The sequence below is a fragment of the Hemicordylus capensis genome, chromosome 7, assembly GCF_027244095.1.
Source record: "Hemicordylus capensis ecotype Gifberg chromosome 7, rHemCap1.1.pri, whole genome shotgun sequence".
NCBI lineage: Eukaryota > Metazoa > Chordata > Lepidosauria > Squamata > Cordylidae > Hemicordylus > Hemicordylus capensis.
The window spans coordinates 21,335,114-21,360,448 of NC_069663.1; the positions used below are offsets into that span (position 1 = coordinate 21,335,114).

Genomic DNA, 25,335 nt, shown 5'->3' on the forward strand with positions numbered 1-25,335 from the left:
TTATTAGAGAGGCATGACTCCCACTTTAGCTTGGAAATAAATTAATTTCTCAGAAGAAGAAGGAAGACAAGATGTTGTTAAATTGTCATTTTTTATTTTGCAAAGCAAGCAGCAAGCAGGATTGTTCCCCTGCCCTTGGTTGTAAGAAGGGCACCAGAAATCAACAACAACCACAACAAAAACTGCTGTCACCAGAAGCCCCCATCAGAAGGAAGTTGCATTTCACATTTGGAACTTGATTGGTAAGAAGGTTGTGCAGTTTGTGAGTGGAGAGCGTAGCAACAGGCACTGAGGTTTCTTCCCAGCAGATCCAGTCTGTAAATCTAGAAAAGTAAAACTGAGAGTCAAAATTAAGGATAATGGAGTGTGTGTGTGTGTGTGTGTGTGTGTGTGTGTGTGTGTGTGTGTGTATCCTCACTTGTTGATTGTTCCGGCACAACAACACTGTGTAGAGTGATATCATGGAGCTGTTCTCACAGCAGCCCAATCCAGGCTAAGGTAATCAAATCTGGGCTGAGCTGCTTGTGTGGAGTGCTAGGTTTACTCCTGATCCCAGTGCTTCTGCTCTCATTAGCCCCCAGCCCTTAACCAGAGTTAGAGCATGGGAGCGCACCCTCAACCTTGCCTTGTTCCTCTTTCCACCCACCCTCCAGACGCCAATGATAATATATATTTGCATCCCAAAGCAACTCGCATATTATTTATTATTTATTCTATTTCTATACCGCCCTTCCAAAAATGGCTCTGGGTTTTTACACAGAAAAATAATAAATAAATAAGATGGATCCTTGTCCGCAAAGGGCTCACAATCTAAAAAGAAACATAAGATAGACACCAGCAACAGTCACTGGAGGGATGCTGTGCTGGGGGTGGATAGGGCCAGTTACTCTCCCCCTACTAAATAAAGAGAATCACCACCTTAGCAGGTGCCCCTTTGCCAAGTTAGCAGGGGTATTAATGTTTTGGGGGGAAATCAGCAAAGTGTAAACTTCCCTTAGAGCAAAGGCAGCATCTTATACTCACCTGAGCATTTTCCCAGGAGAGATGGTCAGGTTTATTCTGCCTGAAAAAATAAAAGGCAGGCAACCAGCTCAGAGCATGTGCAAAACAACATGAAGGTTGACGATCTTGAAACCACAGGAGAAATTTCATCACGTATTTGCTAGAAAGGGGGGATCATTAATTTACTCTCTTTGGGGGGGAAAACCACTTTGAAAGATGACTTATCTGCTCCCTCGCAAACAGTATTCAGAGGCATCCTGCTTCTGAACCTGGAGGTAGCATACAGCCACTGATATTCTCCACGAATTTGTCAAATCCACTATTAAAGTCATCTATGCTAAGGGCCATGGTCAAATGCTCCTGTAGCAGCAAATTCCAGCAAAATTAATGGTATGCTGTGTGAAGTGAAATTGCAAGAGAACTAACCAACAGCACTCAAAAAAAAACTGTTGAGGAAGAAAGCATGCCTATTATGTTTTGTGATGCATAGGTACAAATGCTAAACTCTGCCTAACTTTCATTGAGTGCACACAACATTACAAGGAAGCATTCTGGGGGTGGGGGGAGATGTAGAGCCCCACTTGGAGTGAGAGTGGAACTTAGTTGTAATGAAACAAAAACACAATGGGGCTGAGCAGCACCATTGCCCATTCCCCATTAAAAAAAAACCAAAAACCCCAGGAAGCAGGAAAAATAAAAATTGTTTATAAAATAAGACCCACTTTTGAGACAGAGCTCTTATCTTTGTTGCTATCTTTTGGGTTTTTTTCCACCATGCTCAGCAGCAGACTCAAGTTCACACATGCACACAGGGGATATACTGCAACATTATGTTGTGGGTCTACACCTTTCATTTATATTTTAATAGACTCAAAAGATGCAATTCCTCATCAGGAATGCAAGAGTCTTAATAAGAGCAGGAGGTGGGGGTACCCAAGAATTGCTTACATTTCTTGGGGTTGTATAAAAGTGCCAATCATGACTGTAGGAAGGAATGCTCACCTGCTGGGTTGCTTGAGGTGATTCAGTAGGCTAAAAGAAAAAAGACAAGAATTACCGTATACATTTCAAGACAGAACCAAAGGTAAGAATCTTGTTTATAGGAAAGGATACTCACCCCTTGGGCTGGAGATCCTGAAGATACTGGAGCAGGCTAAAAGAAGAGCAAAATGGGAATTATGTATGTTTCAAATTACTGCAAAAGCTGCACATCCTGTTAATGGAAAGAGATACTCACCCCTTGGGATGGAGACTCTGGAGGAGGCTAAAAGAAGAAGAAAAAGGGAATTATTTGTATTTCAGGATACTGCAAAATATGCACATCCTTTTTATGGGAAGGCATACTCACCCCTTGGGGTGGAGATCCTGGAGCAGGCTGAAAGAAGAACAAAATGGGAATTATTTGTATTTCAGGATACTAGAAGATATGCCTGTCTATGGGAAAGGATACTCACCCCCTGAGGAGGAGATCCTGGAGCAGACTAAAATAAGAACAAAATGGGAATTATTTATGTTTATGGAAAGGGATACTTACCCATTCGAGTGGAGATCCTGGAGGAGGCTGAAAGAAGAACAAAATGGGAATTATTTATATGTCAGGATACTACAAAATATGCACTTCCTATTTATGGGAAGGCATACTCACCCCTTGGGGTGGAGATCCTGGAGCAGGCTGAAAGAAGAACAAAATGGGAATTATTTGCATTTCAGGATACTAGAAAATATGCCTGTCCTGTTTATGGGAAGGGATACTCACCCCTTGGGGTGGAGATCCTGGAGCAGACTAAAATAAGAATAAAATGGGAATTATTTATGTTTATGGAAAGGGATACTTACCCATTCGAGTGGAGATCCTGGAGGAGGCTAAAAAAACAAGAAGGGAATTACTTTATATTTCAGCATACTGCAAAAGATGCACATCCTATTTATGGGAAGAGATACTCACTCCTTGGGGTGGAGATCCTGGAGCAGGCTGGAAGAAGAACAAAATGGTAATTATTTATATTTCAGGATACTGCAAAAGATGCATATCTTGTTTATGGGAAGGAATATTCATTCCTTGGGTGCATATCCTTGAGTAGGCTAAAAGACCTCTTGGGGTGGTAAAAACTAAACTGCCTACTTTCTTTTCATTATAAGCTTAATTGATAATTACCATCTTCACAAGTTAGCCCACTTCTGCTTCAAAGTTCAAACACTCATGCATCCACCATCTTGAACTGGGGTGGATGACATCATTACAAATGACACCATTGAGGTGTCCCTATGGGTCCTGACAATTGTTCCAAATGTGGTTCAAACTTGATAAGGACACACACACACACACACACACACACACACACACACACAAAACTGGGTCATATAAGCTTACTTTCCTTCAGGAAAGTAGGCTAAAAATAAATTTATGTTTCAAGATACTGCAAAAGATGCATATCCTGTTTATGGGAAAGGATACTCACCATTTGGAGTGGAAATCCTGGATATTCTTGAGGAAACTAAAAGAAGAGCAAAAATAAAATTATTTATGTTTCAGGATACTGCAATAGATGCAAATCCTGTTTATGAAAAGGGATACTCACCACTTGGGGTAGAAATTCTGGATATGCTTGAGGAAACTAAAAGTGCAAAACTGGAATTATTTATGTTTTGGGATGGTACAAAAGAAGCACCTCATATCTATGGGAAGGGATACTCACCCCTTGGGGTTGATATACTGGGTATCCTTGAGGAGCCTGAAAGAGCAAAACTGGAATTATTTATGTTTCAGGATACTGCAAAAGACGCACGTCCTGTTTATGGAAAGGGATATTCACCCCTTGGGGTGGAGATCCTGGAGCCAGCTAAAAGAACAACCATAATTTATGTTTCAAGGTGATGCAAAAATGCACATTTTCTTTGTCATTTTGTGGCATTCACCTTTTCGCTTTCCCTGAGGAAAGTTGGGACTTATTTGCATTTCAGCAGGATAGAAAAGATGCACAGGACAGCTGGACACATTAGCCTGCTTCCTCTCATATTCCACCCATGTGCTGACGGAAGAGTGGGTGGGATCATGCTCACGGGCCCAGCCCCAACCCTGCCCAATCTCCATGCACTCAGAGGAAGATGAAAATGGTCTGTACGTATGTGTATGTGTGTGTAGAGGCTATATAACTCATACATACAGTCTGAAACTCTGGGTGTACCAGAATTCCCAACTGTGAGTGAGTGCAGCTCCTATGCATGCATGGCTGTATGCATGAAAAGCCCAATCTCAGCATTACTGCCTTTGTCATTTGTGGAGCTGCTTGATAGTCCTAGGGATGCTCAAAGGGAAATGCTGGGAGTTACCATATGTAACCTAGCCAAACTATCATTCAATTTGGGGAGCTACCAATACCAATGTGGTAGCTTATTTGATATCTGTCAAAAGGGGGGTAGGACACAAGCAGATAACCACATGTATCAAACTCACTGGGCCCGGGTTGAAAACACCACCAAAGCCAGGATCAACCTACAGAAATAAATAAAAATTGACTGAGTTAGTTTCTGAATCTAAGCAGGCCAAAAAACAAGGGAAATATCCTGTCAGAACCTTATAGACCAATCTCATAGCATAGGAAACTGCCTTCTACCAAGTCAGGCCACTGGTCCATCTAGCTCAGCATTGACTACACTGACTGACAGCAGCTCTCCAAGATTACAGGCAGGAGCCTTTCTCAGACCTGCCTGGAGGTGAACCTGGGATCTTCTGCATGCCAAGCATAGGAACATAGGAAGCTGCCATATACTGAGTCAGACCATTGGTCTATCTAGCTCAGTATTGTCTACACAGACTGGCAGTGGCTTCTCCAAGCTTCTTCTCCTGCAGGCAGGAGTCTCTCTCAGCCCTATCTTGGAGAAGCCAGGGAGGGAACTTGGAACCTAGATGCTTTTCCCAGAGCAGCTCCATCCCCTGAGGGGAATATCTTCCAGTGCTCACATGTGGTCTCCCATTCAAATGCAACCAGGGTGGACCCTGCTTAACTAAGGGGACAAGTCATGCTTGCCACCACAAGACCAGCTCTCCTCTTTTAATGTTCTACCACTGATGTTCTACCACTGACCGATGGCCCCATCCCCTAAGGAGAAAACCTTTCAGCTTTTTACCACAAAATCAGCTCTCCTTCCCTGTAGGAGAGGGGTTGTAGCTATTTAATCCGAACTCTCTTGCTAGAATGGACAAGGCAATGAGAAACATCCCTGCCCTCTTCCACTTCAAAATACTCACCTGTTGGTTTTGTTTGAAAAACCGGTCCCAAAAAGACTAAAAGGGGAAAGGCAGAAGTTATATTAACCTTCACTTCATCTTAATGTTCTCTGCAGTAACAGATGTACATTCTTGATCTCTGAAACCAGAGATATCCCCTTTACACTTGCTGTACAATGAGGCCAACTGACATCCTGACTAATGAAGCACTGGTTCTTCTGAAAAAATATGCCCCTGAGGGCCGTACAACCCTCAGGGGCATATTTTCGGGTGACACTGAGGACTTCTGGGGGAAATGGAGATCATTGAAGTACATATATATACACTAGCACTAGTGTAGCATCCATGCTTTTGTGTGGTCCTAAGTCACTGGTCATGCATAATATGGCTGTACTGTTGTACAACTGCATTTGTGCAACTTTTGGCATTCGTGCAATTGTGCTCCGGTGCAACTGTGTGATGAGTGCCTTAGGGCCACACATCACATCACATCACCATACAACCGCACGGAGGGGGCTCCTATCACCCGTGGGACGCTGTGTGGGATCTCAGACAGTGAGGCTCTACACACGATCAGTGTCTATTGCCTAAAGGGGTTTTGTGGGGAGAGCTTGAGGCCACTCCCCCTTTGCACGTGATGTTGAACAGTTTTGGGTGATAGCTATCATTTGGGATGTAGGCGGGTTTGGGTTAAGAGGGGTATCGCCACCCGCTCTGCCACCACGCTGCCCTGCTGTCACACGGCGGCAGTCTTAACATTTAAAAAAAATTTTTAACTCTCCCCCCTTCCTCCCTTGCAGCTGGGATGGCAAATCTTTGGCCACTTACAGGAAGCAAAGAACTTAATCCGTCCCTGGGGGAACCACACTGAAGCAACCAAAAGGGCTTATCTGGCAGGCGGGGAGAGTGAGAGAGGGCCCTGGTTGAGGTCACAGCGGTGGGAGGCAGAGAAAGACAAGTGAGGAAGAGAGAGGGGAAGGAAAACCTCATGACTTCTGCCCTCACAGTAGTGGGTAGAGGTTGGGGATGCAAGGTAGCCTTTGCTCTCTCACACAACCAGCAGAACCTCCCATCCCCTCACTGGCGGCCAAAGAGAGGAAAGGAAACCTTTCAGGCTCTTTCAGCAGCACGTGAGGGGAGGAGATGTTTCGCCCAGCAACAAGAAGAGCAGAAAGGGCGCCCACCTTTTGAGTGAGTGGGTTACAGATGAATCTTCCCCCTGGTTTTGTGGTCCAAGGTGTAACGGACCAAGAATTACTCGAAATAACTCCACTGGGCGGCTTTCCGCAGACGCCATGATGGCAGAGAAATTTAACTACAGGGGTTTGACTGGGATTGCCTCTGAGTTCTCAAGGCATGCTCTGCAGGAGCACACCAGGCATGGCAACTGTGGTTAGCTCTTTGACCGCCATCACCATGGTCATGAGAATACAGCCTTATTTGGATGTTGTCTGCATGGAAATCTGTCTGGCTGTCCATCTGTTGTCTAACCAACCAGGAGATACAGGGCCACATGAAACATGATGATAAGGCATCCGCATGTAATTGCAGGCTTACTTGTGAGTAGCATCCACGGAGGCTATGGTTCATGTTGGGACCACAGCATGGAGGTAGCGGGTATTTAGCCTGTTATCTCTGGGCTGTTTTTCAACCAAAAACCTCCGCACACAGAAAGCAGCTATTTAACTCTTCACTACAATGGCCAGTGGGAAGGGAGCATTCTTTGGCAAGGAAAAGAGCACAGAACATAGGGACATGGGAAGCTGCCATATACCGAGTCAGACCATTGGTCTATCTAACTCAGTATTGTCTACACAGACTGGCCGCGGCTTCTCCAAGGTTGCAGGCAGGAATCTCTCTGTCCTGTCTTGGAGATGCTGCCAGGGAGGGAACTTGGAACCTAGATGCTCTTCCCAGAGCAGCTTCATCCCCTAAGGGGAATATCTTCCACTGCTCACACATCTAGTCTCCCATTCAGATGCAACCGGGTGAAATAGCCACACTTTTATGCTGTAGTCCTGATCCAAATTGCAGTCCTGCATGCTAGATGCTCACAAATAAATGCAAGCCTGTAACAACATGCTGCCATATTCCTGTCAAGGCTAGTTTGACACACACACACACACACACACACACACACACACACACACACACACACACACCCAAAATTGTAATACTTACCATGCCAGGGATGCTAAGTGGTTGCTGCAGAAATTATGATAAAAAAGAAACATTAATCCTGTCTGTTTCAACAAAAACCATTTAACAAAGCTTTCTGGAAAGCCAGGCTCTTTCAGGTATGCTGTTAGTACTGCAATCATTTGCAGACAGGCTTCAATTATTTCCATGGTGCTTTCCAGATTACCCACTGAACAGCGGTAGTTGACTTCGGCATGGCAAAACCGTTTTGAAATTATAAAAAGAGGTTGTGTTGTAAAGCAACCAGCAGGGGGAGCAGTCTCTTCTAGCTTGTGTGAAACGTTTGCATCGGGAAAACACCACTGTCGATTTACAGTGTTGTAGCGCTGTATTGCAAAGATAAAACCCCAAAGAAGGCATCCGAAATGTGAACGGCAGCTTGCTGACAGCGCAGGGACTGTGGTGTCAAAACACAGGCAGTCCTGAAGCACACTTAATGGACACATAGTGACACTGTCATAGTGTCCATTCTGGAAAGGGTCCTTCTGTGCTTTATCTAAACGGATTGTTTTGGTTTTTATTTGTTCTATCCCAAACTGATCGTTCTACTAGGGCTTCCTGGGGAACAGTAGGGTGACCTCCGTCCCCCAGAAATATTATACTTACCATGCCAAAGAAGCTCAATGGTTTCTGCAGAAATAATGAAAAGAAATGATAATACAAAGAGACATTACTCCTGTCTGCTTCAACAAAAATAAATTTAACCATGCTTTCTGGAAGTCCAGCCTCTTTCAGGTATGCTATTCCTACTGCGATCATTTGCAAGCAGGCAGGGAAGGTTGGCGAAAATTGCTCTCCTGTGCGAATGTGCCTGTTGTGTTACTCTGGGAGGTGCCAGCAGCGCATGGGCAGCATTGCCACTTCCGGAGAAGCAATGGTGCTGCTTCATTACTCTTCAAGTGAGCCAACATACATGGGCAAATGTGAGGGTAGGGTTCCCCCCCCATACAACATCAAATATTCAGTTATTCCCACTCAGGATTCCTTTATTGCAGAGGTAGTCAATGTGTGGCTCTCCAGAGCTTGCTGAACTACAACACCCATCACTTCCAGCCTCAATTTATTACAGCCGGGCAGGATGGGGAGTTGTAGTTTGGCATCACCTAGAGAGTGTGTGGGGCTCTCCAAACGTTGCTGAACTACAGCTCCCTTCCAAGTTGCCTACGCCTGCATGGTTGTGTGGATCCCGATGTCTCCACTCAAAGAAGTACTTCTGTCTTCCATTCTAAATTCATCAGAGGAGAGATTTGGATGCACATTTCCCATTATCATGAACCTGGAGCATAGATCCTACAATCTCGGTCCATACGCAATATAACCCTATGCATATTGGCTCAGAGGTTCAGTGAGGGCTTACTCCCAAGGACGTACACAAAGGACTGCAGCCACAATATATTTGAATGTTTCAGCTGTTGCATCCTGGGAAAGACCAGTCTCTCTGAATGGCCTTTTAGAAAGATGGCATCTGCATTCATTTTGCACAGAGCCAGCTCATTGCTCATGTCCAGGAGTGAAGAAGATGTCCAATCTAACTTCAAAATCAATTGTGTCCAGTTTCATTGGACATTGCGTGTTCTCTTCATACCCCTGGAAGAAAAGTCTGCATTGATTTATGGGTGCAAACTGAGGTGAGCACAGGCCTTCCTTTGCTTCAAGCCCTTAGTGTTCAGTCTGATCTCACTTGCCTTTACAATAAGCAAGATTATTTGAATAGCAACTCCAGTAATACTCACTGGTTGAGGTCTCCATCCACTGAACAAATTATTGAGCATATCCTATGAAGAGGAAAAGGCAGGAGTTATTCTAAGCTGCATTTCATCGTGATGCTCCACAGAGCATCAGAGATGCACCCATTATCTCTGCAACATGCCTCTTGTAGTCTAGTAGCCACAGAGAAACAACAGATAATTAAAGAAATAATATGCATAGGGTTATATTGCGTATGGACCGAGATTGTAGGATCCATGCTCCAGGTTCATGATAATGGGAAAGGTGCATCCAAATCTCTCCTCTGATGAATTTAGAATGGAAGACAGAAGTACTTCTTTGAGTGGAGACATCTGGATCCACACAACCATGCAAGGGTAGGCAATTTGGAAGAGAGCTGTAGTTCAGCAACATTTGGAGAGCCCCACACACTCTCTAGGCGATGCCAAACTACAACTCCCATCCTGCTCAGCTGTAATAAATTGAGGCTGGAAGTGATGGGTGTTGTAGTTCAGCAAGCTCTGGAGAGCCACACATTGACTACCTCTGCAATAAAGGAATCCTGAGTGGGAATAAACGGAATATTTGATGTTGTATTTGCCCAAGTATGTTGGCTCATTTGTAGAGTAACAAAGCACCATTGCTTCTCTGGAAGTGGCATGCTGAAAACGCACTGCTGGCACCTCCCTGAGGAACACAACAGGCACACTTGCATAGGAGAGCAATTTTCACCAATTGTGCCTGACATGACAGTGCCATGACCTAGGATCCAGGATCCCCCTCAACCACGGAACGAGGTGGACCATTCTGAGGGCGGGTCTAGTGGGGAAGCCTCCATACTAGTGGACCCCAAGAGGAACCAGTCCCAGACACTCCACAAAGCCAGAGGAAACACTCTTGCCTTCAACTCAGAGGTCTCAAGCTATTTCCCCAAGGAGATTTTAGATTGTGAGCCCTCTGGGAATAGGGAGCCATCTTTATTTTTCTGTGTAAACCACTTTGAGAACTGTTGTTGAAAAGTGGTATAGAAATATTTGTTGCTGTTGTTGATTGCCTAGGGGGCATCTTTTGGCTGGTTAGATCTCCTGCTTTCCCATACGAGAATGAGAATATCTTTTGGGAAATTAGCCTCCTTTGAACAATCAGAAGACACCAAATGGATTTCACTGCTGAGTCCTTTAAACGGTATCATCCTGAACTGATATCTCACTGTAGCAACTGGCCCTCCCTTACCCTAAAGAGTGAACTGGAAGTGAATCCTGTCCTGTCTGTCAGGCAGTGACCTCTGGGGATCACCCACTCAGCACACAGTGACCTGGACCTAGAGGGCACTGAGGCAGAAAGTGAAGGGGGTCTTTTTTCTAGAGAAGCAGCCAGGCAGGAGATAAGGAAGGATGGGCAGAAGGCTTAGTGGGGAGTGATGGGGCTTTTGCTGCCTCATGGTCAAAGCTAGCCTGAAGAATTCTCTCAGGGAAGGATGTCTGCAGATCCTTGGGAGACAGGATTGCAGGAAGCTTGACTCCTCTGCCATGGATTTGGTGAGTTCAGGAAGGAAGCCAAGGCTTTGGCTTTGGGGAAACATTAGGTTTCTTTGATTTCATGCTACTGCAATTCCTTACAAATGGTCTATGTTTTATCTGTAAGGTAAGAATGCTGAACCTGTGCCCTTTTTATCCATCCAAGGCCCTGTAGATGTACCCCATAAAGGTGTTCTTAAAGGTTCCTTGCAATGGGGGGGGGGTGCTTTTTGAATTTTATGTATACCTGGGTAACCACAAGTTTTTAAAGTGTTTTAAACTCCAGTTTTAAACTCCAGATGCCAGCCGGAAGGCTTTTTGGATGCAATCATGTAAAGCACTGAGTGTTTCTTTTGTTACCTGTAACTTGAAACTGCTAGAGCCTCAGACCGAAGTAGTCTGTAGTATTATGAATAAAAGTTTTCTCTTTTTGATTGTTTGTATCCTACCTGCCTCTGAGTGGATTTTTCACTCAGGAAAAGGGGTTTTACTCTGGTGCAAACATGCCTCAATTTTAATTGCTCAACAACCTACCAAGTTTTCCTACCACATGGAAGCTATACATGGAGGGGTTTTGTATTTGTCTATTGGGAAAGAAGAAGGAGAGTTCCCTGGACATTCACCCAAATCCGGGGGGGGGGCAGACTCTGTAATTAGGGTGTGGTGGAAGTGTATTTTCTACCAGGTTAAGTTTAAAGGAACAGCCTTTATTGAGCAAACATGGAGGGAATCAATCAGCATTTTTCTTTCCCCCGTGTGGGCTTGCCTTGAGACAAAGGCTGGGCTGAAATCCACCATTCGCCATCGCTAAATCGTTACACTCACATTGAGCTACTGAAACTACATGACATTGAGTGTGTGGTGATATCTCTGCCCAAGTACTTTGCAAGCCTTCTGCCAGTGACAGAGCTTCCAGGGGAGAAGGCAAGGGCAGGGTAAAATACCTGTTGAAAATTGTGAGCATCACTGATGGTGGTACCCATCATCATGTAGGAAGCCCAGGAGGCCAATGGGATTCCATGGAGAGCCCATTCTGCCCCCGGTGGTGGCCATTTGAGTGGTCAGCAGGCAGCCAAGTGATATGCTGAGTACTCAAATGGCCACCAGACATCTCCAGAGAGCAGCTGAGCAGTGGGGGAAGATGCCAGCCTCCCATGGGAACAAGTCAGCCTCCTGGGTTTCCTGCAGGATCCTGGATTCCTACCATCTTGACCCACCTTCCTTCAATCAAGCCTTTGGCTCAATGTTAGGGCCTAACTACATGTTCAGGATTAGGACTGCAGCACGGGGGGAGTGGGGGTTAACCTTTGCCCTACCACGATCCTGCTCCAGGCCCCCACCCACAGCTGCTATTTATTTTATAAAAAGCAACGGCCTTCCTCACAAGCTCAATATAAGATGCCGTCGAGCCCTGAGATGATGGAAACCCACAGAGAACAAAACCCACTTCTGTGTACTTACGGTAATTCTCTTGAATAAACCATACTGTGAAGGGAAAGGCACAGATTAATCAAAGAAGCTCATTCTCCCCTGTCCAGTTCTATTTCCCTTCCCACTTGCAGGGAGCAATATTTTGTGGACAAACCAGTGGTGGTGGTGGTGGTGTGTGTGTGAGAGGGGGGGGTATCTTTAAAATTCTTTACTGGTGATGTTGCCAGCATCTAGAAGCCGAGTAGCAGCACCTTGTCCAGCATCCCACACAGTGGCTGCCCTGCCTACGGCAATCACCTGCCCTCTGTGCGTGCTCTCCAACTGCAGTGGCCTGGGCTGCACACTTACAGCACTGCTCAGGTCACCAGCAATACATTTTCTGATTTTGACTCACCCTTCCCCCAAAAAACTCAGGGCAGCATGCACAGGCCTTATCCCTATTCACACAAGATGTTCACATTATCTCCTACAACAAGTGTACAGTGTACACAAGTACAGATCAGTGCACAGGTGCAGTTATTCAAATATATCTGATCCTATTCCGATGTTCTTCACCCCAGCAGCACTCATGGTTACAGTGCCAAAGTGGGTAGGAAGGACCACCTAGGGAAGTGCACGAAACCCAATTCGGAAACCGAATCGCAGCACACCCCTTTAAAACGGAGGGATCACACATCACGGTGGAGATCAGGTCCATACCTGCTCCTCCTCTGCTCGCCACCACTTCCATAATCATGGAGCTCCCCCCAGCTATGATCACACACTGGCGGGGTGTCTCCCAGCTGCCCGTGCACAGTGCCGGCATGCCCATGGCCGCCGTGCATGCGTGTTTCATGTACATCCCTAGTCCCACCCAGGTGCTGTCACCTACCTTTTCCAGCCGGCCACTCATGGTTACGGCACCAATTAGGTGAAGAGGGGAGCACCGTAACCATGATGGCTGGAACTTCCATAAATGGCAGATGTGAAGGGCTGGAACCCCTCTAGAAAAGAACCATTCCCCCCCACCCCAGTTCCCGCCCCCCAGCTCTTCACATCTCTAGACATAATTAAAACCCTGCAAATCATTGCAGTCATTGCAAGCAATGAGGCACAACTCAGCAAACGCTAGACATCAGTGAGTCCCATTGAAGTCAATAGGACTTTAACTATTCTTTACTAAGTTCCAATGCCAGGGTTTTTTCAATGGGATGAATAATTTTGCTGGATTCTGCCCATTATTCCTTATAGCAGAGGTAGGCAACCTTGATTCTCCAACTGTTGTTGAACTACAAACCCCATCACCCCAGCCACAATTTATTGTGTCTGGGGATGATGCAAGCTGCAGTTCCATAACAGCTGGAGAGTCAAGGTTGCCTGCCTCTGCCTTATAAGGTGTGTGATCTGGGTCTTTGTAACCATGTCTATAACCCTCTTCTCCCTTCAAAACCCCCAGCCCTGACAACGCCCTTTTGTGGCATCCCTTTGAAGCTCACATGTTTAGAATATAGATCTAAAAGCTTGTGCAACTTGGAAGTTGCACTGAAATCAAAGCAAGAGCAACACTCAACACTGGGGTGTTGATCCAGAAAGCAAAATTGGTTTGGTCCCCCCCACCACAATCCAGAAAACAAATCCAGAAAACAACCCAGATTTTACAATCCAGAAAACAAAATTGATTTTACCACAAAGTTGCTGTTGTCAGATCCACCCTACAAAAATGAAAACAATAGGCACCTTATTTGATCTTGTTTATCTCCACATCAGCGATGAATCTGTATAGAAGCACTAACTGTTAATCATGTGTAGTTGGAAGCGATCACCAGGGAAATTAATTGGGCTGCGTTTCGAGAAACTCCATTTCGGCTCAGCCTTCTAGTAATGCATTTACACCAATACTCTGGTCCTGTTTCATTTGACTGAAGTGTTCAGTCCTTTGTTGGCCTGAAATTACCCTTGCACATTTCCCTTGCAGGTTCACTTTCTCACCACCATAATTGCAGATTCAGACATTTTGGATTATATGGTCAAAAATTATGGTGGCCACATTCACACGTAATGGGAAATGAGAGGTGAAGGAGCCTGAGGTCGACTTTCTTGTACGTCCAAATTCGTGAAACCCCAGTCGTGTCAGAAAAGCAACCTGAGCTTTCCCATCCCAAACTCCAATTTGAAACCTTGGGCTGTAGTGAGTTTCACTGCTCCTACCTGAGTTTTGCAGCCGCCCGCGTTACATCCGAATGCTGAACTGCTGGCTGTACTTGCTGTAGCCACAGTTGAGGGAGGAAGCTCCTCCCTCTCTCAGACCGTGATTGGCTGTCAGGGGTGTCCTTCATGCCAGAAAGAAGCTCACACAGCCAGTTCCTCATTTGCCCTTGCCAAATGAGGTGAGGCGGGTGGCTACAAGGGAGAGGGTCTTTTTGGTGGTTGCACCATGTTTATGGAATAGCCTCCCCAGTGAGGTTCGCCTGGCTTCATCACTTTGTTCTTTTAGACACCAGGTAAAGACTTTGTTGTTCATCCAGACCTTTTAAATTCTGGTTTTCAGATTTGATCTGATTTTTAACTAATTTTAAAATGAGTTTTTAAGCTGCTTTGTATTGTATTTTGTACATTATTTCTACCTTTTTTGTCTGTTATGATTTAATATGTTATGTGTTCTTATTGGATGTTTTAACCCTCTGTTGTGAGCCACCCAGAGAACAGGTTTTTATGGGGCAGCTAACAAATAAAGTTTGTTTGTTTGTTTGTTTATGTTGTTGTTAAAGAACCAGAGACATAATCAGTAAAACAACCAAAAACGAAAACACTTTAAAATAATTTATATAATAGATGGTATAAAATCAAATTGTTCATCTTGTATCATGTTTACAAATGAAATTTCATGGAGGCCCCAAACCCTTGCACCTATCTGTCCTATTGCAAGTGCAGTCATGTAGTGGGGAGGCTTTGACTATGTTCATCTAAGAGAGGAGGGAGGCCACTAAGACCTCAGTGCTCCAGAGAACTTGTGTGTCATTCAAACATTCAAAAACTGTGTTCTACCTGGGTTTGGGAGCCGTGTGTGCTCCCAATTTTTGGTTGTGTGGAAGCAAGGTAGAAGGAAAACCTGGGCAGAAATGATTGTGTGGAAGTAAGGTAGGAGGAAAAGCTACCCAGGTTTTCCTCCTAACTTGCTTTCACACATATGAAAATTCTGGAGCACACACAGCTCCCAAACCCGGGTAGGACACAGTTTTTGAATGTGTGAATGACCTCAAAGTGTGGCCTGCGGCAGCCCAAACAGTGATATGCCCACCTCCTGCATGATTTCCAGTAAAGGTCCATGCTGGAAGGGTTTGCATTCTGGTCGAAACCCATGGGTCCAGCCTGGATTACACTGAGACAGAACTGTGTCCCATCCTTGTCTAGAAATAAGACTCATTGAAACTGATAATGGGCATTTCTGGTTGCCAGCCTGATACCCACCTGCTTTCACTGAAACTGTCTCATAAGAACAGCCCTGCTGGGTCAAGCCCGAGGCCTATCTAGTCCAGCATCCTGTTTCACACAGTGGCCCACCAGATGCCTCTGGGGAGCCCACAGGCAGGAGGTGAGATCTCCTTTTTAGGGGCACTCATAATGAGACTCCATTGGTTTCCTTGGCTCACATCTTTAAGGTAGTGACCTTCAACAACACATCCTTGAAAGCAGATTGCATGGACATCAATTGGATGAGTACTGGACTATTCACCTACTATCTATCAAAAGGGAGTTATGATGGAAGTAGAAGAATCAAACTTGTCAGACTCACTGGGTTGGAGTAGATAGGGAAGCCAGGTGACCCCTACAGGGAGAAAAAATTCATATATAGTTCTTGCTTGTTTCAATAAGTAACATTCAGAAATGAAATAGCATGGGGACCCAGACTCTTGTCTGTACCCTATACAATGGCAATTGTGTATGGGAAGGCTTCAACTGGAGTTCCCAACCTGTGGTGCTCCGGATGTTGCTGAACTACCACTTCCATCATGCCCAGCTACAATATTGCCCTCAGACTAGCAGCCATTGAGAGGTCTGTCCTCCCAGCCAGCCCCTGGAGGCCATCCCTGCCTGCCTTGCACAAATCTCTATCAGCTGCCTCACCGCCATTGATCCCAAGGGCACAGGGTCACCCAGAATGAGCCAGAGGTTCACGAATAGCGTGGATTCAGACAGCAGTGCAAACTTCAAGGCTAGCAGCACTTAGTTAGGCAAGCCAGCTTCAAGTCTTGGTCACACAACGAGGTACGATGTCCTGTGTGAACCTCTGACGGCCATGGACAAGTCAGTAACTGGCTTTGTAAGCTGTTTCCCCGGGATGTCTGAGCCTACCTATAAGGAGCTTCCGGCGGTTCCCCTGGCTCATGTTGCTAACCCATGTCCCCAAATGACATATCCTCGGAAAGTCGGTGGCATGGAAGTCAACAAGTGTCAGACGGGGGTGCTCATCTGTTAGCTACCCAAAGGGCCATGGGGCCAATGAGAGTCAGGAAAGGGTCATACTCACTTGTCCAGGGTACGGTGGAGAAGGAAATTCATTAGGAAAGCCAGGACCCCCCTAGAGAGATCCAAGCATACATTAACTGGTTCATAATTTACTTAGGTTCTCAATTTTTTAACTATAAACCGGCTGAATATTTAGACCAGATCTTGGTACCAGAATTTAGGAGATTTCTGACCCTTGCGCAATTGAACGTTCTCCCTTCGGCAGTACTTGATGGTAAATTCAAACGACTTCCATTATGATCAGCGCTGTTGTCCCTGTGGCTCAGGGGATATAGAGTCTATCACCCATGTTATTCTTTATTGCCAGTTTTATAAGGACACTCGCACCAAATTTATTGCTCCTATATTAGCTATTTATCCTGGTCGCACAGACCAATTTTATTTGGAAATTATGCTGGCCAATTTTAAACCTGTAATTTCAGATCATGTGGCAAAGTTCTGTTTTGTGGCGTCGAAGCTCCGTAAAGACTGTATTAGTAATTTGAATGGTTTGTGGTTTTGTAAACTTTTGAAATTTCTGAATTTTCTTCTTGACGCTATTAATTGTTATTGTTTGTTCATCTGGTCTGTGACCGCAATAAACATACTACTTTACTGGTTCATTTTGTTTCCACAAATACCACGCCGGGCATGAAACTTGGTGGAAGGCCAACTTATGGCACATATCCCATTCCAGCTGCCATCTTTGGGGGACCAGATTCAAGCGTTTTCATATATATCATACCCAAAATAGTGAGTGAATGCATGTCCCATGGTAGAGATGGTTTGCCCTGGAGCAGTGAGACACTGCAGGAACAATTTACACAGGTCAGCTCAGACTCAGGGCTGGGACCCCACCAGCAACTGGCCCTGTCCTGCTCCAGCCAGGGATGCACCTAGGCAAAAGCGGTGCCCGGACCGCCCCACCACGAGGCCCCACCACCACCACGGGGCCTCTGCATTTGAGGGGTGTCCTGCCACCACCCCACACCCACTCGGTCACTGCTCTGCTCCCCTGCCCCAGGAAAAGTTACCTTCCTTGAGCTGCCAATGCGCATGAGCAGGGGTGGGGGTAAGCTAAGCAGGCCTCCCCACACTTTGTGGCGGCAGTGTCAGCCGCTGGACCGGCCTGTCTGGCAAAGGCAAGCTGGAGCTAAAGGAAGGTAACTTTTTGCAGGACAGCATACAGCAGGAAGTCCCCCGGAAGCTCCATCGGACCTTGGAGGCCACGGGCTGGGTCCCCAAGGTCCGGGGGCTAGAGCGCCTCTGGCTCCAGCATAGCATCTCTCCAGTGCAGGTCTGCTCAACTTAGCCCCTCCTCAGCTGTTTTTTGACTACAACTCCCATAACCCCCAGCCACAGTGGCCAATAGCCAGGGATTATGGGAATTGTAGGCCAACATCTGCGGGAGGGCCGAAGCTGAGCAGCCCTGCTCCAGTGTCTCTACCAGACATTTTAAAAACATTTTTAAAAAAATAAATTCCCCATATGTAGTCTCCCATTCAAATGCAAACCAGGGTGGAGCCTGCTTAGCACAGGGAATGACTCATGCTTGCTACCACAGGACCAGCTCTCCCAGTTGTGTTAGGGGATGCCATACCATACGAATATGAATACGAATACAAATGGCCATTATTAGCAAGAGAGGCCCACAGGCACTCCCGGAGAGGAAAGGCAGAATGGGAATAGGATCAAAGTACTCATAAGAGCTCTCTTAATGGGTGATGGGGCACACACAGACAGACAACACTTGTCATACTCACTTGACCACCAGAGCCAGGACCACCAAATGCAGGACCACCAAATGCGGGACCACCCTATAGCAAGCAAAAGAATGGCAGAACTAATTTAAATAAAGTGTCGTACTGTGCTCTCCGTCTGTCCAGCAATTTGGTGAATTTCCAGTGAAAAATTGTGGGGGGTGGGGAGATTAATTTTGTTTTAACTAGAAGAGCCACATAATGGCTCCTTTAAGCAGAACGACCTCGGAGGTCATTTCCAAGCACCTAAGGACCGCAGATACGCGGGTTTTAACCCTTTTGTATCCACAAATATTTGGGTCAGGGTACAACTGCAAATAGCATTGCCATGAATAATATTTTTATATTTATATTATCTGTACTTTTGTAATTGTGCATTGTTTTAATTATATTGTAAACCATTTTGAGGTTATTTTAATGAAAAGTGGTATATAAATTGAACAATGAAAGAATGAATGAATGAGGTTTGCCTGTACAATTATTTACAGAGTTAATTAATTATACCATGCAGCATATTTTATACAATGGACTGAAAAAAGAATGGGGTGTTTGTGTGTGTGTGTATGTACATACATGCATACCACGTAGTAGTTAGATGACATGTGTCCTGGGGCAGCCCGAATTGTGATATGTCCACCTCCTGCATTATTTATTTATTTGTTTGTTTGTTTATTTAACATATTTTTACACTGCCCAAAACTTACATCGCTGGGCAGTTTACAACAAAATAAAAACAGAAAGTAATACATTAGTTAAAACAAAAACGAGAAGTTTAAAACATCCCAACAATTTTAAACTTTCTAAACAATATTTTAAAACAGCATTAAAACCATCAATATTAATTAAAAGCCTGGGTGAACAGATGCGTCTTTAAAGACTTCTTAAAAGCTGTCAGAGATGCTCTAATTTCGCTATTTTGGAGCGCCTTCCAAAGCCTCGAGGCAGCAGCAGAGAAGGCCCGTCCCTGAGAGGCCACCAGATGAGCAAGTGGCAAATGCAGACGGACCTCTCCTGATGATCTCAGTGGGCGGTGGGGTTCATGATGAAGAAGACGTTCTCTTAAATACCCAGGGCCCAAGCTGTTTGGGGCTTTATAGGGTTATAACCAACACCTTGTATTTTGCCCAGAAACATATCGGCTGCCAGTGTAGCTCCTTCAATACAGGAGTTATATGGTCTCTCCCTTTCCAGTAAGGGTCCGTTCTGGAAGCGTTTGCATGCCAGTGAAAACCCAGAGGACCGGTCTAATTCAACGAGACCAAAATGTGTCTCATTCTTGTGTAGAAACAGAACAAACGGAAACTGATAAATTTATTTATTTAGATTGATATACTGCCCTTCCAAAAATGGCTCAGGGCAGTTATTGAGTGAGTTTCCGGTTGCCAGCCTGAGGTTCAATGCGTTTCCTGATATGCTCATCATCTGTAGACCTCTCAGACTCAGATTCTCTTGGCTTCCGTGGCTGATCGTTAGACTGTGCCCCTAAGCGACAGATCTTTGGAAGCAGGTTGCATGGAAGGTTACATTTGTTCATCCAGGCTTTTAATTAGATTCTGTTCCAATAGTTTGATGGTTTCTAATAGTTTTAACTTTATTTTAAATTTTAAATTGTTGCAACGTTTTAACCTTTTTATTTGTTGCTCTTTTTTTTGGTATTGCTATAAACCGCCCAGAGACTTGCCTTTTGGGCCGTATGTAAATATGTTAAATAAATAATAAATAAATAAGTCCATGGGATGAGTATTGGGCTATTGAACTGCTATCTGTCAGAAAGAGGATATAACATAAGGAGACGAGCCAAACAGCTCCTACTCACTGGATAAGGTCCATAGACATCAAAATTCATCTGCAGAAATATAGATAGATAGATAGAGATAGAGATAGAGATAGAGATAGAGATAGAGATAGAGATAGAGATAGAGATAGAGATAGAGATAGAGATAGAGATAGAGATAGAGATAGATCTTGTTTCAACAGCTATCATATCCGAGACTCCTGTGAGGCTTGGGTGAAGAGCAGCCACCTGACATCCCGACACCATGCTCCCTTCTGTGGGGAGCAATGTCGCTCTTGAGACACCCAAGTGCCATCGCAGCAAGAGAGAGGGGTGGGGGCGTGTTCTGGCATGCAACAACATGGTGCCTGGGTTGGGTTGAGTTGGGTTGGGTTGGGTTGGGTTGGGTTGGGTTGGATTGGGTTGGGTTGGGTTGGGTTGGATTGGATTGGGTTGGGTTGGGTTGGGTTGGCCTGGCGTGCAGCCTCTTGGCTGAGCCAGGAGGAGGCAGTCGAGACAGGCACCCTCACCACCACGGAGGACATCGGGAGAGGACAGGACAGGGCTGAGCACCAATGAGGGCAGCCAGGGGAGGCTATGATTGCTACCACAGGCCACCAGGGAACAGAAGGCAGACCCAGAAGGGGGTGGGGCAGAACCAGGAATAGGGCCATGCCTGGGAAGGTGCGGTGTCTGTGAGGGTATGTTTAGGCAGCCCTGCACCCGTGTTGAGGAGGTCCATCCAAGACAGGACGTGTGGGCATTTTGGATCCTTGGGGAAGGGCGAGCAAAACTCTCTTGGTGGCCAGTGGAGGATGAAGACAGGTGATGTAACTCCCTGTAAGTGGGGCTTCTGGAGGTGTTCACGGCCCTTCACCATCAGCAATTGGTTGAGTGTGTTTCCGTCTTCCCAGTAATGTACGCACCAAGTCAAGGGCCAGCAATGCTCAGCTGTTGAGGGGAAAGGCTTGATAGGATCAAGGTGCTGAGATACACAGCGATGTGGCACAAGCAGACAGACACAACTTGTCATACTTACTGGGCCAGGAGGACCACCAAAACCGACACTGCCCTGTAAGCATCAAAATACCGATTCTGGTCATGCCCACCAATTTAATTGTGTTTAAAATTAAATTCTTTTTAAAAAAATTACACACACATCTTTACAAAGAGGCTTTTTAATGTATCAGCTGCTTATCTCTGAAGGTGTTTTTTTTTTAAAAAGTTTTTTAGTTCTTAGTTTTTAGCATTTTTTTTTTAAAAATGAACTTTTTAAAAAATGCAGTTTAAAATGTGGTTTCAGCTTTGGTCTTTTAATTTGCTTAATTGCATCAAGCTTTTATTTTCTGTTCTCGGCTACAACTGTGGATAATCAAACTGTGGATCACGAATTCTTGAGGCAATGAGAATTGGGGGGTTAGGTTCCTGGAGGCTAAAAAGAGCTTTAAAATGCTAAAAATAAATGGGGGGGAGGCATGAATCAATGAAATAAAGTGACTTGCTGTGCTCTCCTGGACTCCATCTATCCTGCAATGCCTCCCCAAACCCCGAATTTTGCCAATATTCTGTGAAAAATTGTGCATATTCGTTTGGTCTAGGACCGTAAATAAAACTTGACTTGACTTGACTTGTGCATATTTTTATATTTGTTTTACATATGAGCCACAAAATGGCCCCAATTAGCAAAATGGTGGCCGGAAATTACTTTGGAGGTCATTTCTGGCCACCTGGCAACCACGGAGACCTGAAATTTAACCCCTTTTAAACCCACGTATTACGAGGTTGTGTCTCCATTGCCCTATATATATATATATATATATATATATATATATATATATATATATATATATATAAATAAAGTTCATAATACTTACTGGAATACCATAATACCCCTGGAAAAATAAAGATACACAGGTTACTTAGTATTGTTTCTTGTCACAAACATCATCATCATCATCACCATGAAACCTACTGGAAGTACAAGGGTCTAGTGGTGACTGAAGTCGAAGGATGCAAATGTCTTGGATCTGCCCTTATCAATAATCCAATTTACTGGCAGTGCCAGAGAACAGGGATAGCCATAAAGTGAGGATTCTCTTTATTGAGCAGGGGGAGAGCAACTGGCCCTACCCGTCCCCAGCACAGCATCCCTCCAGTGGCTGTTGCTGGGATCTCTCTTATGTTTCTTTTTAGACTGTGAGCCCTTTGGGGACAGGGAGCCTTCTTATTTATTCTCTCTCTCTTTCTCTCTCTCTCTCTCTCTCTCTCTCTCTGTCCATCCATCCATCTATCCATCCATCCATCTATATAAATTGCTTTAGGAACTTTTGTTGAAAAGCGGTATATAAATATTCATCATATTCAGACCCCCGCTAACTGAGCAAAGAGGCACCTTTCAACGTGCTGATCCTCTTGTATTTAGCAGGGGGAGAGCAACTGGCCCTACATCCCCAGCACAGCATCCCTTCAGTGGCTGCTGTTAGTGTCTACCTTATGATTCTTTTTAGACTGTGAGTCTTTTGGGGACAGGGAATCCTCTTATTATTTATTTATCTTCCTAGGTAAACTGCTTTGTACACCTTTGCTGAAAAGCGGTATATAAATCTTGGTAGCGGTATTCGTAGAAGTCCGTCTCCAACTCACCTGTGCGCCCGTCTCCCTTGTGCAAAGCACGGAGGCCAAGATAACGGCGACTGCCATGGAGAGCTTCATGTTGCTGGGTTTTCGATACTTCCTTCCCAGCTGTGTGGAATCTCCTCTGTCTGAACACTGTGTTCAGCACTGGGTATTTATGGATGACATCAGAAGCCCAAAAGCCCAAATGTACAGCTTGTGTTCATGCCGCCACCAAATTACCTTATCAGTACAGAAAGGTCAATAGGGATTAACTGATTGCAGACCTACTCTTGCGGAAAACAGCCTCTGTTTCGAAACCCAGATACAACATACAGTGAGAGGAGAGCCGGGCTGGTGGTTGCAAGCATGAATGGCCCCCTTTGCTAAGCAGGATCTGCCTTGGTTTGCATTTGAATGGGAGATTCCGTGTCCGAGCCCTGTAAGAGATTCTCCTTGGGGAAGAGCATCTGCATGCTTGAGTGCAGAAGGTTCCAAGTTCCCTCCCTGGCATCTCCAGGAAAGGGCTGAGAAAAACTGCACAGCTTGACCTTTCATTTGCTGCCAGGACTGAGTAGAGTCAACCCCTGAGCTGTCCCAGCTGCCATTCATGCTGCTGCTGAGCAAACATTATTGTAGGATCTTGACTATGAACGCAGACACACCTACCACCCAATAGGGATGTGCACAAAACCGGTTTGCCCGGTTCGGTTCGAATTCAAACCAGGTTCGAACCAGGAGGGGTGGTTCGGTTTTGGTTCTGCTCGAACCTCCCCCTGGTTCGGTTCGAATTTGAACCGGTTCGCACATCCCTACCACCCAATCCATTTTTCTGCCCCCAGGAGCTTGCCATAGGGAATAATGGGCCGGTTTGAATCCCCATCATTCCATATATTGAACATTGTCAACATGTAGAAAACCATTTGAGTATGAAGCGGTTCGAGTACGGTTCAAATTCGAACTGAACCACGAGTCTGCTTGACCAAACCGGAACTCAAACAGCGGCAGCCGGTTCGAGGCCGGTCCAAATTTGAACCGAGCCACTCAAACTGGTTTTGTGCATATGCCTAGTAGGCATTGCTGGATACTATTGTGCTATATTAAGTGACATGTGGCATTGGCCTTTGCATTTTGCTACGGGTGGTAGTATGAAAGCAATAGCAGGACTAAAGAACCCAAGAGTGGAGGCCATCCAAGAGGCAGCCATGGTTCACACAGTCGTTCAAGTCTAGGTTTAAATTGGGTTACCGAAGTTGGCGTGAGTATGTGGACCCATGCCACAGCAGTTTAGGACCCAAGATGAAACTGAGATTCCCACCTTGCCGTGGGTTCACACAAGCACAGTAGCGCTGGCAACCTGCATTAAACTTAGATTTGGATGGTTGTGTCAACAAGACAGCAAAATCTCTGGGAACGGAGGAATAGATGGATGTGTAGGGACAACCAAGTTTGGAAGTGGGGAGAGAAAGAAATAATAAAGGCTGTAATAAAAGATACGGAGTATCTTAATTTGCACAAAGCTTAAGTGATACCAGTCACCTAATGGAGCAGCGGGGAAGCAGCTTGCCTAGGGAGCCAGAGGTTGCCGGTTCGAATCCCCGCTGGTGTGTTTCCCAAAATATGGGAAACTCCTATATGGGGCAGCAGCAATATAGGAAGATGCTGAAAGGCATCATCTCATACTGTGTGGGAGGAGGCAATGGTAAACCCTTCCTGTATTCTACCAAAGACAACCACAGGGCTCTGTGGGCGCCACGAGTCAAAACTGACTCGACGGCACTCCTTTACCTTTACATTTAGCGATGCCAGAGCTTCAGTTCTTCCTTCCTCCTCCATCCTTCCTTCCATCCTTCCTTGGGAGCAGATGCTGCTGACCAGTCACAACTATGCTAAAGTTCTGAATTTTCCATTATCACTAAGAATAGCTCCCAGGGAGACAACAAGGGATGGGGGAGGCTCCAAAACAGCTGGGAAGACTCTTCTCTAGACAACAGAACTGCCAACTAAGGGGTTTTTAGAAGTCTTGAAGCAGACAACAAAATGGTCTATCACTGCCACCTAGTGGATATATTTGGGAATTGCCAATTGATCGTAAATCATTGGTTGCTCAATATTGGGGGTCGTGCACCGCGGCAAATGGGGTGGGAGTGGCGGCGGGAGGGGGGAGTATAGCCATTCCAGTACTTTCCCAATAGAGCTCCTCAGCAGGCGCCATCTCTCTTAAAGGGGCCTCTCCCAGCGCGGAGACAAGCACAGAATTGTGCGGAGGTCAGCACAGTGGGAAATGGCTCTCTCCTAATGTAGGCTTTTTGCCAAGTGGTCCCCTCTAGGAAAACTGTGATGATTACTGTCAATCAATCAATCAATCAATCAAATTAATTAAATATGACAAATAAATAAAGTTTGACCAGATGCAAGTATTTGGAGGAGGAGAGACTAAATTCCACCACAGTATTTTTAAGCACGTTAACAACCCAACTGCCCAAACTGCATCTCCGGGTTTGTGGGGGACACGGGGGGGTGGGATTAGGAAATCTAGGCTGGGTGGGGGGGCTGCACAGCTGAGCACAACAGGGCCCTTGGGGAGAGTTTGATTCACCCTTCCCCTTCAAGCTGGAG

The 25,335-nt window shown here is 45.5% G+C and overlaps 1 protein-coding gene across 4 annotated transcripts; it reads right to left on the reverse strand.

Annotated features, from left to right (window-relative positions):
• Positions 1-87: 87 nt before the first annotated feature.
• LOC128333191 (proline-rich proteoglycan 2-like) lies at positions 88-22,874 on the reverse strand. 4 transcript variants are annotated; one of them, XM_053268378.1, is made up of 25 exons: positions 22,747-22,874; positions 21,978-21,995; positions 21,143-21,175; positions 18,333-18,386; positions 16,592-16,642; positions 15,857-15,889; positions 13,749-13,775; positions 12,115-12,138; positions 8,036-8,059; positions 7,412-7,435; positions 5,252-5,287; positions 4,457-4,495; positions 3,699-3,734; positions 3,582-3,617; positions 3,462-3,497; positions 2,948-2,974; positions 2,839-2,865; positions 2,648-2,674; positions 2,537-2,563; positions 2,351-2,377; positions 2,240-2,266; positions 2,120-2,155; positions 2,005-2,034; positions 1,024-1,063; positions 88-323 (listed from the first exon to the last, which is right to left on the reverse strand). In XM_053268378.1, exons 1-24 carry the CDS (start codon positions 22,813-22,815, stop codon positions 1,055-1,057), a joined length of 777 nt encoding a protein of 258 aa, XP_053124353.1. In that variant the 5' UTR covers positions 22,816-22,874; the 3' UTR covers positions 88-323; positions 1,024-1,054. The 4 variants fall into 4 exon arrangements, with proteins under 4 accessions (XP_053124353.1, XP_053124354.1, XP_053124355.1 ...); XM_053268379.1 differs by lacking the exon at positions 21,143-21,175; XM_053268380.1 differs by lacking the exons at positions 2,537-2,563; positions 2,648-2,674.
• Positions 22,875-25,335: the final 2,461 nt, after the last annotated feature.

Excerpts from the sequence above, each read along its gene's own strand:
- LOC128333191 (XM_053268378.1), bottom strand. The coding sequence starts at position 22,815 with ATGAAGCTCTCCATGGCAGTCGCCGTTATCTTGGCCTCCGTGCTTTGC. Across the intron at positions 5,288-7,411 it reads CACTTAGCATCCCTGGCATG|TCTTTTTGGGACCGGTTTTT; the intron begins GTAAGTATTACA and ends TTCCCCTTTTAG. Across the intron at positions 3,498-3,581 it reads CAGAATTTCTACCCCAAGTG|TTTCCTCAAGAATATCCAGG; the intron begins GTGAGTATCCCT and ends CTCTTCTTTTAG.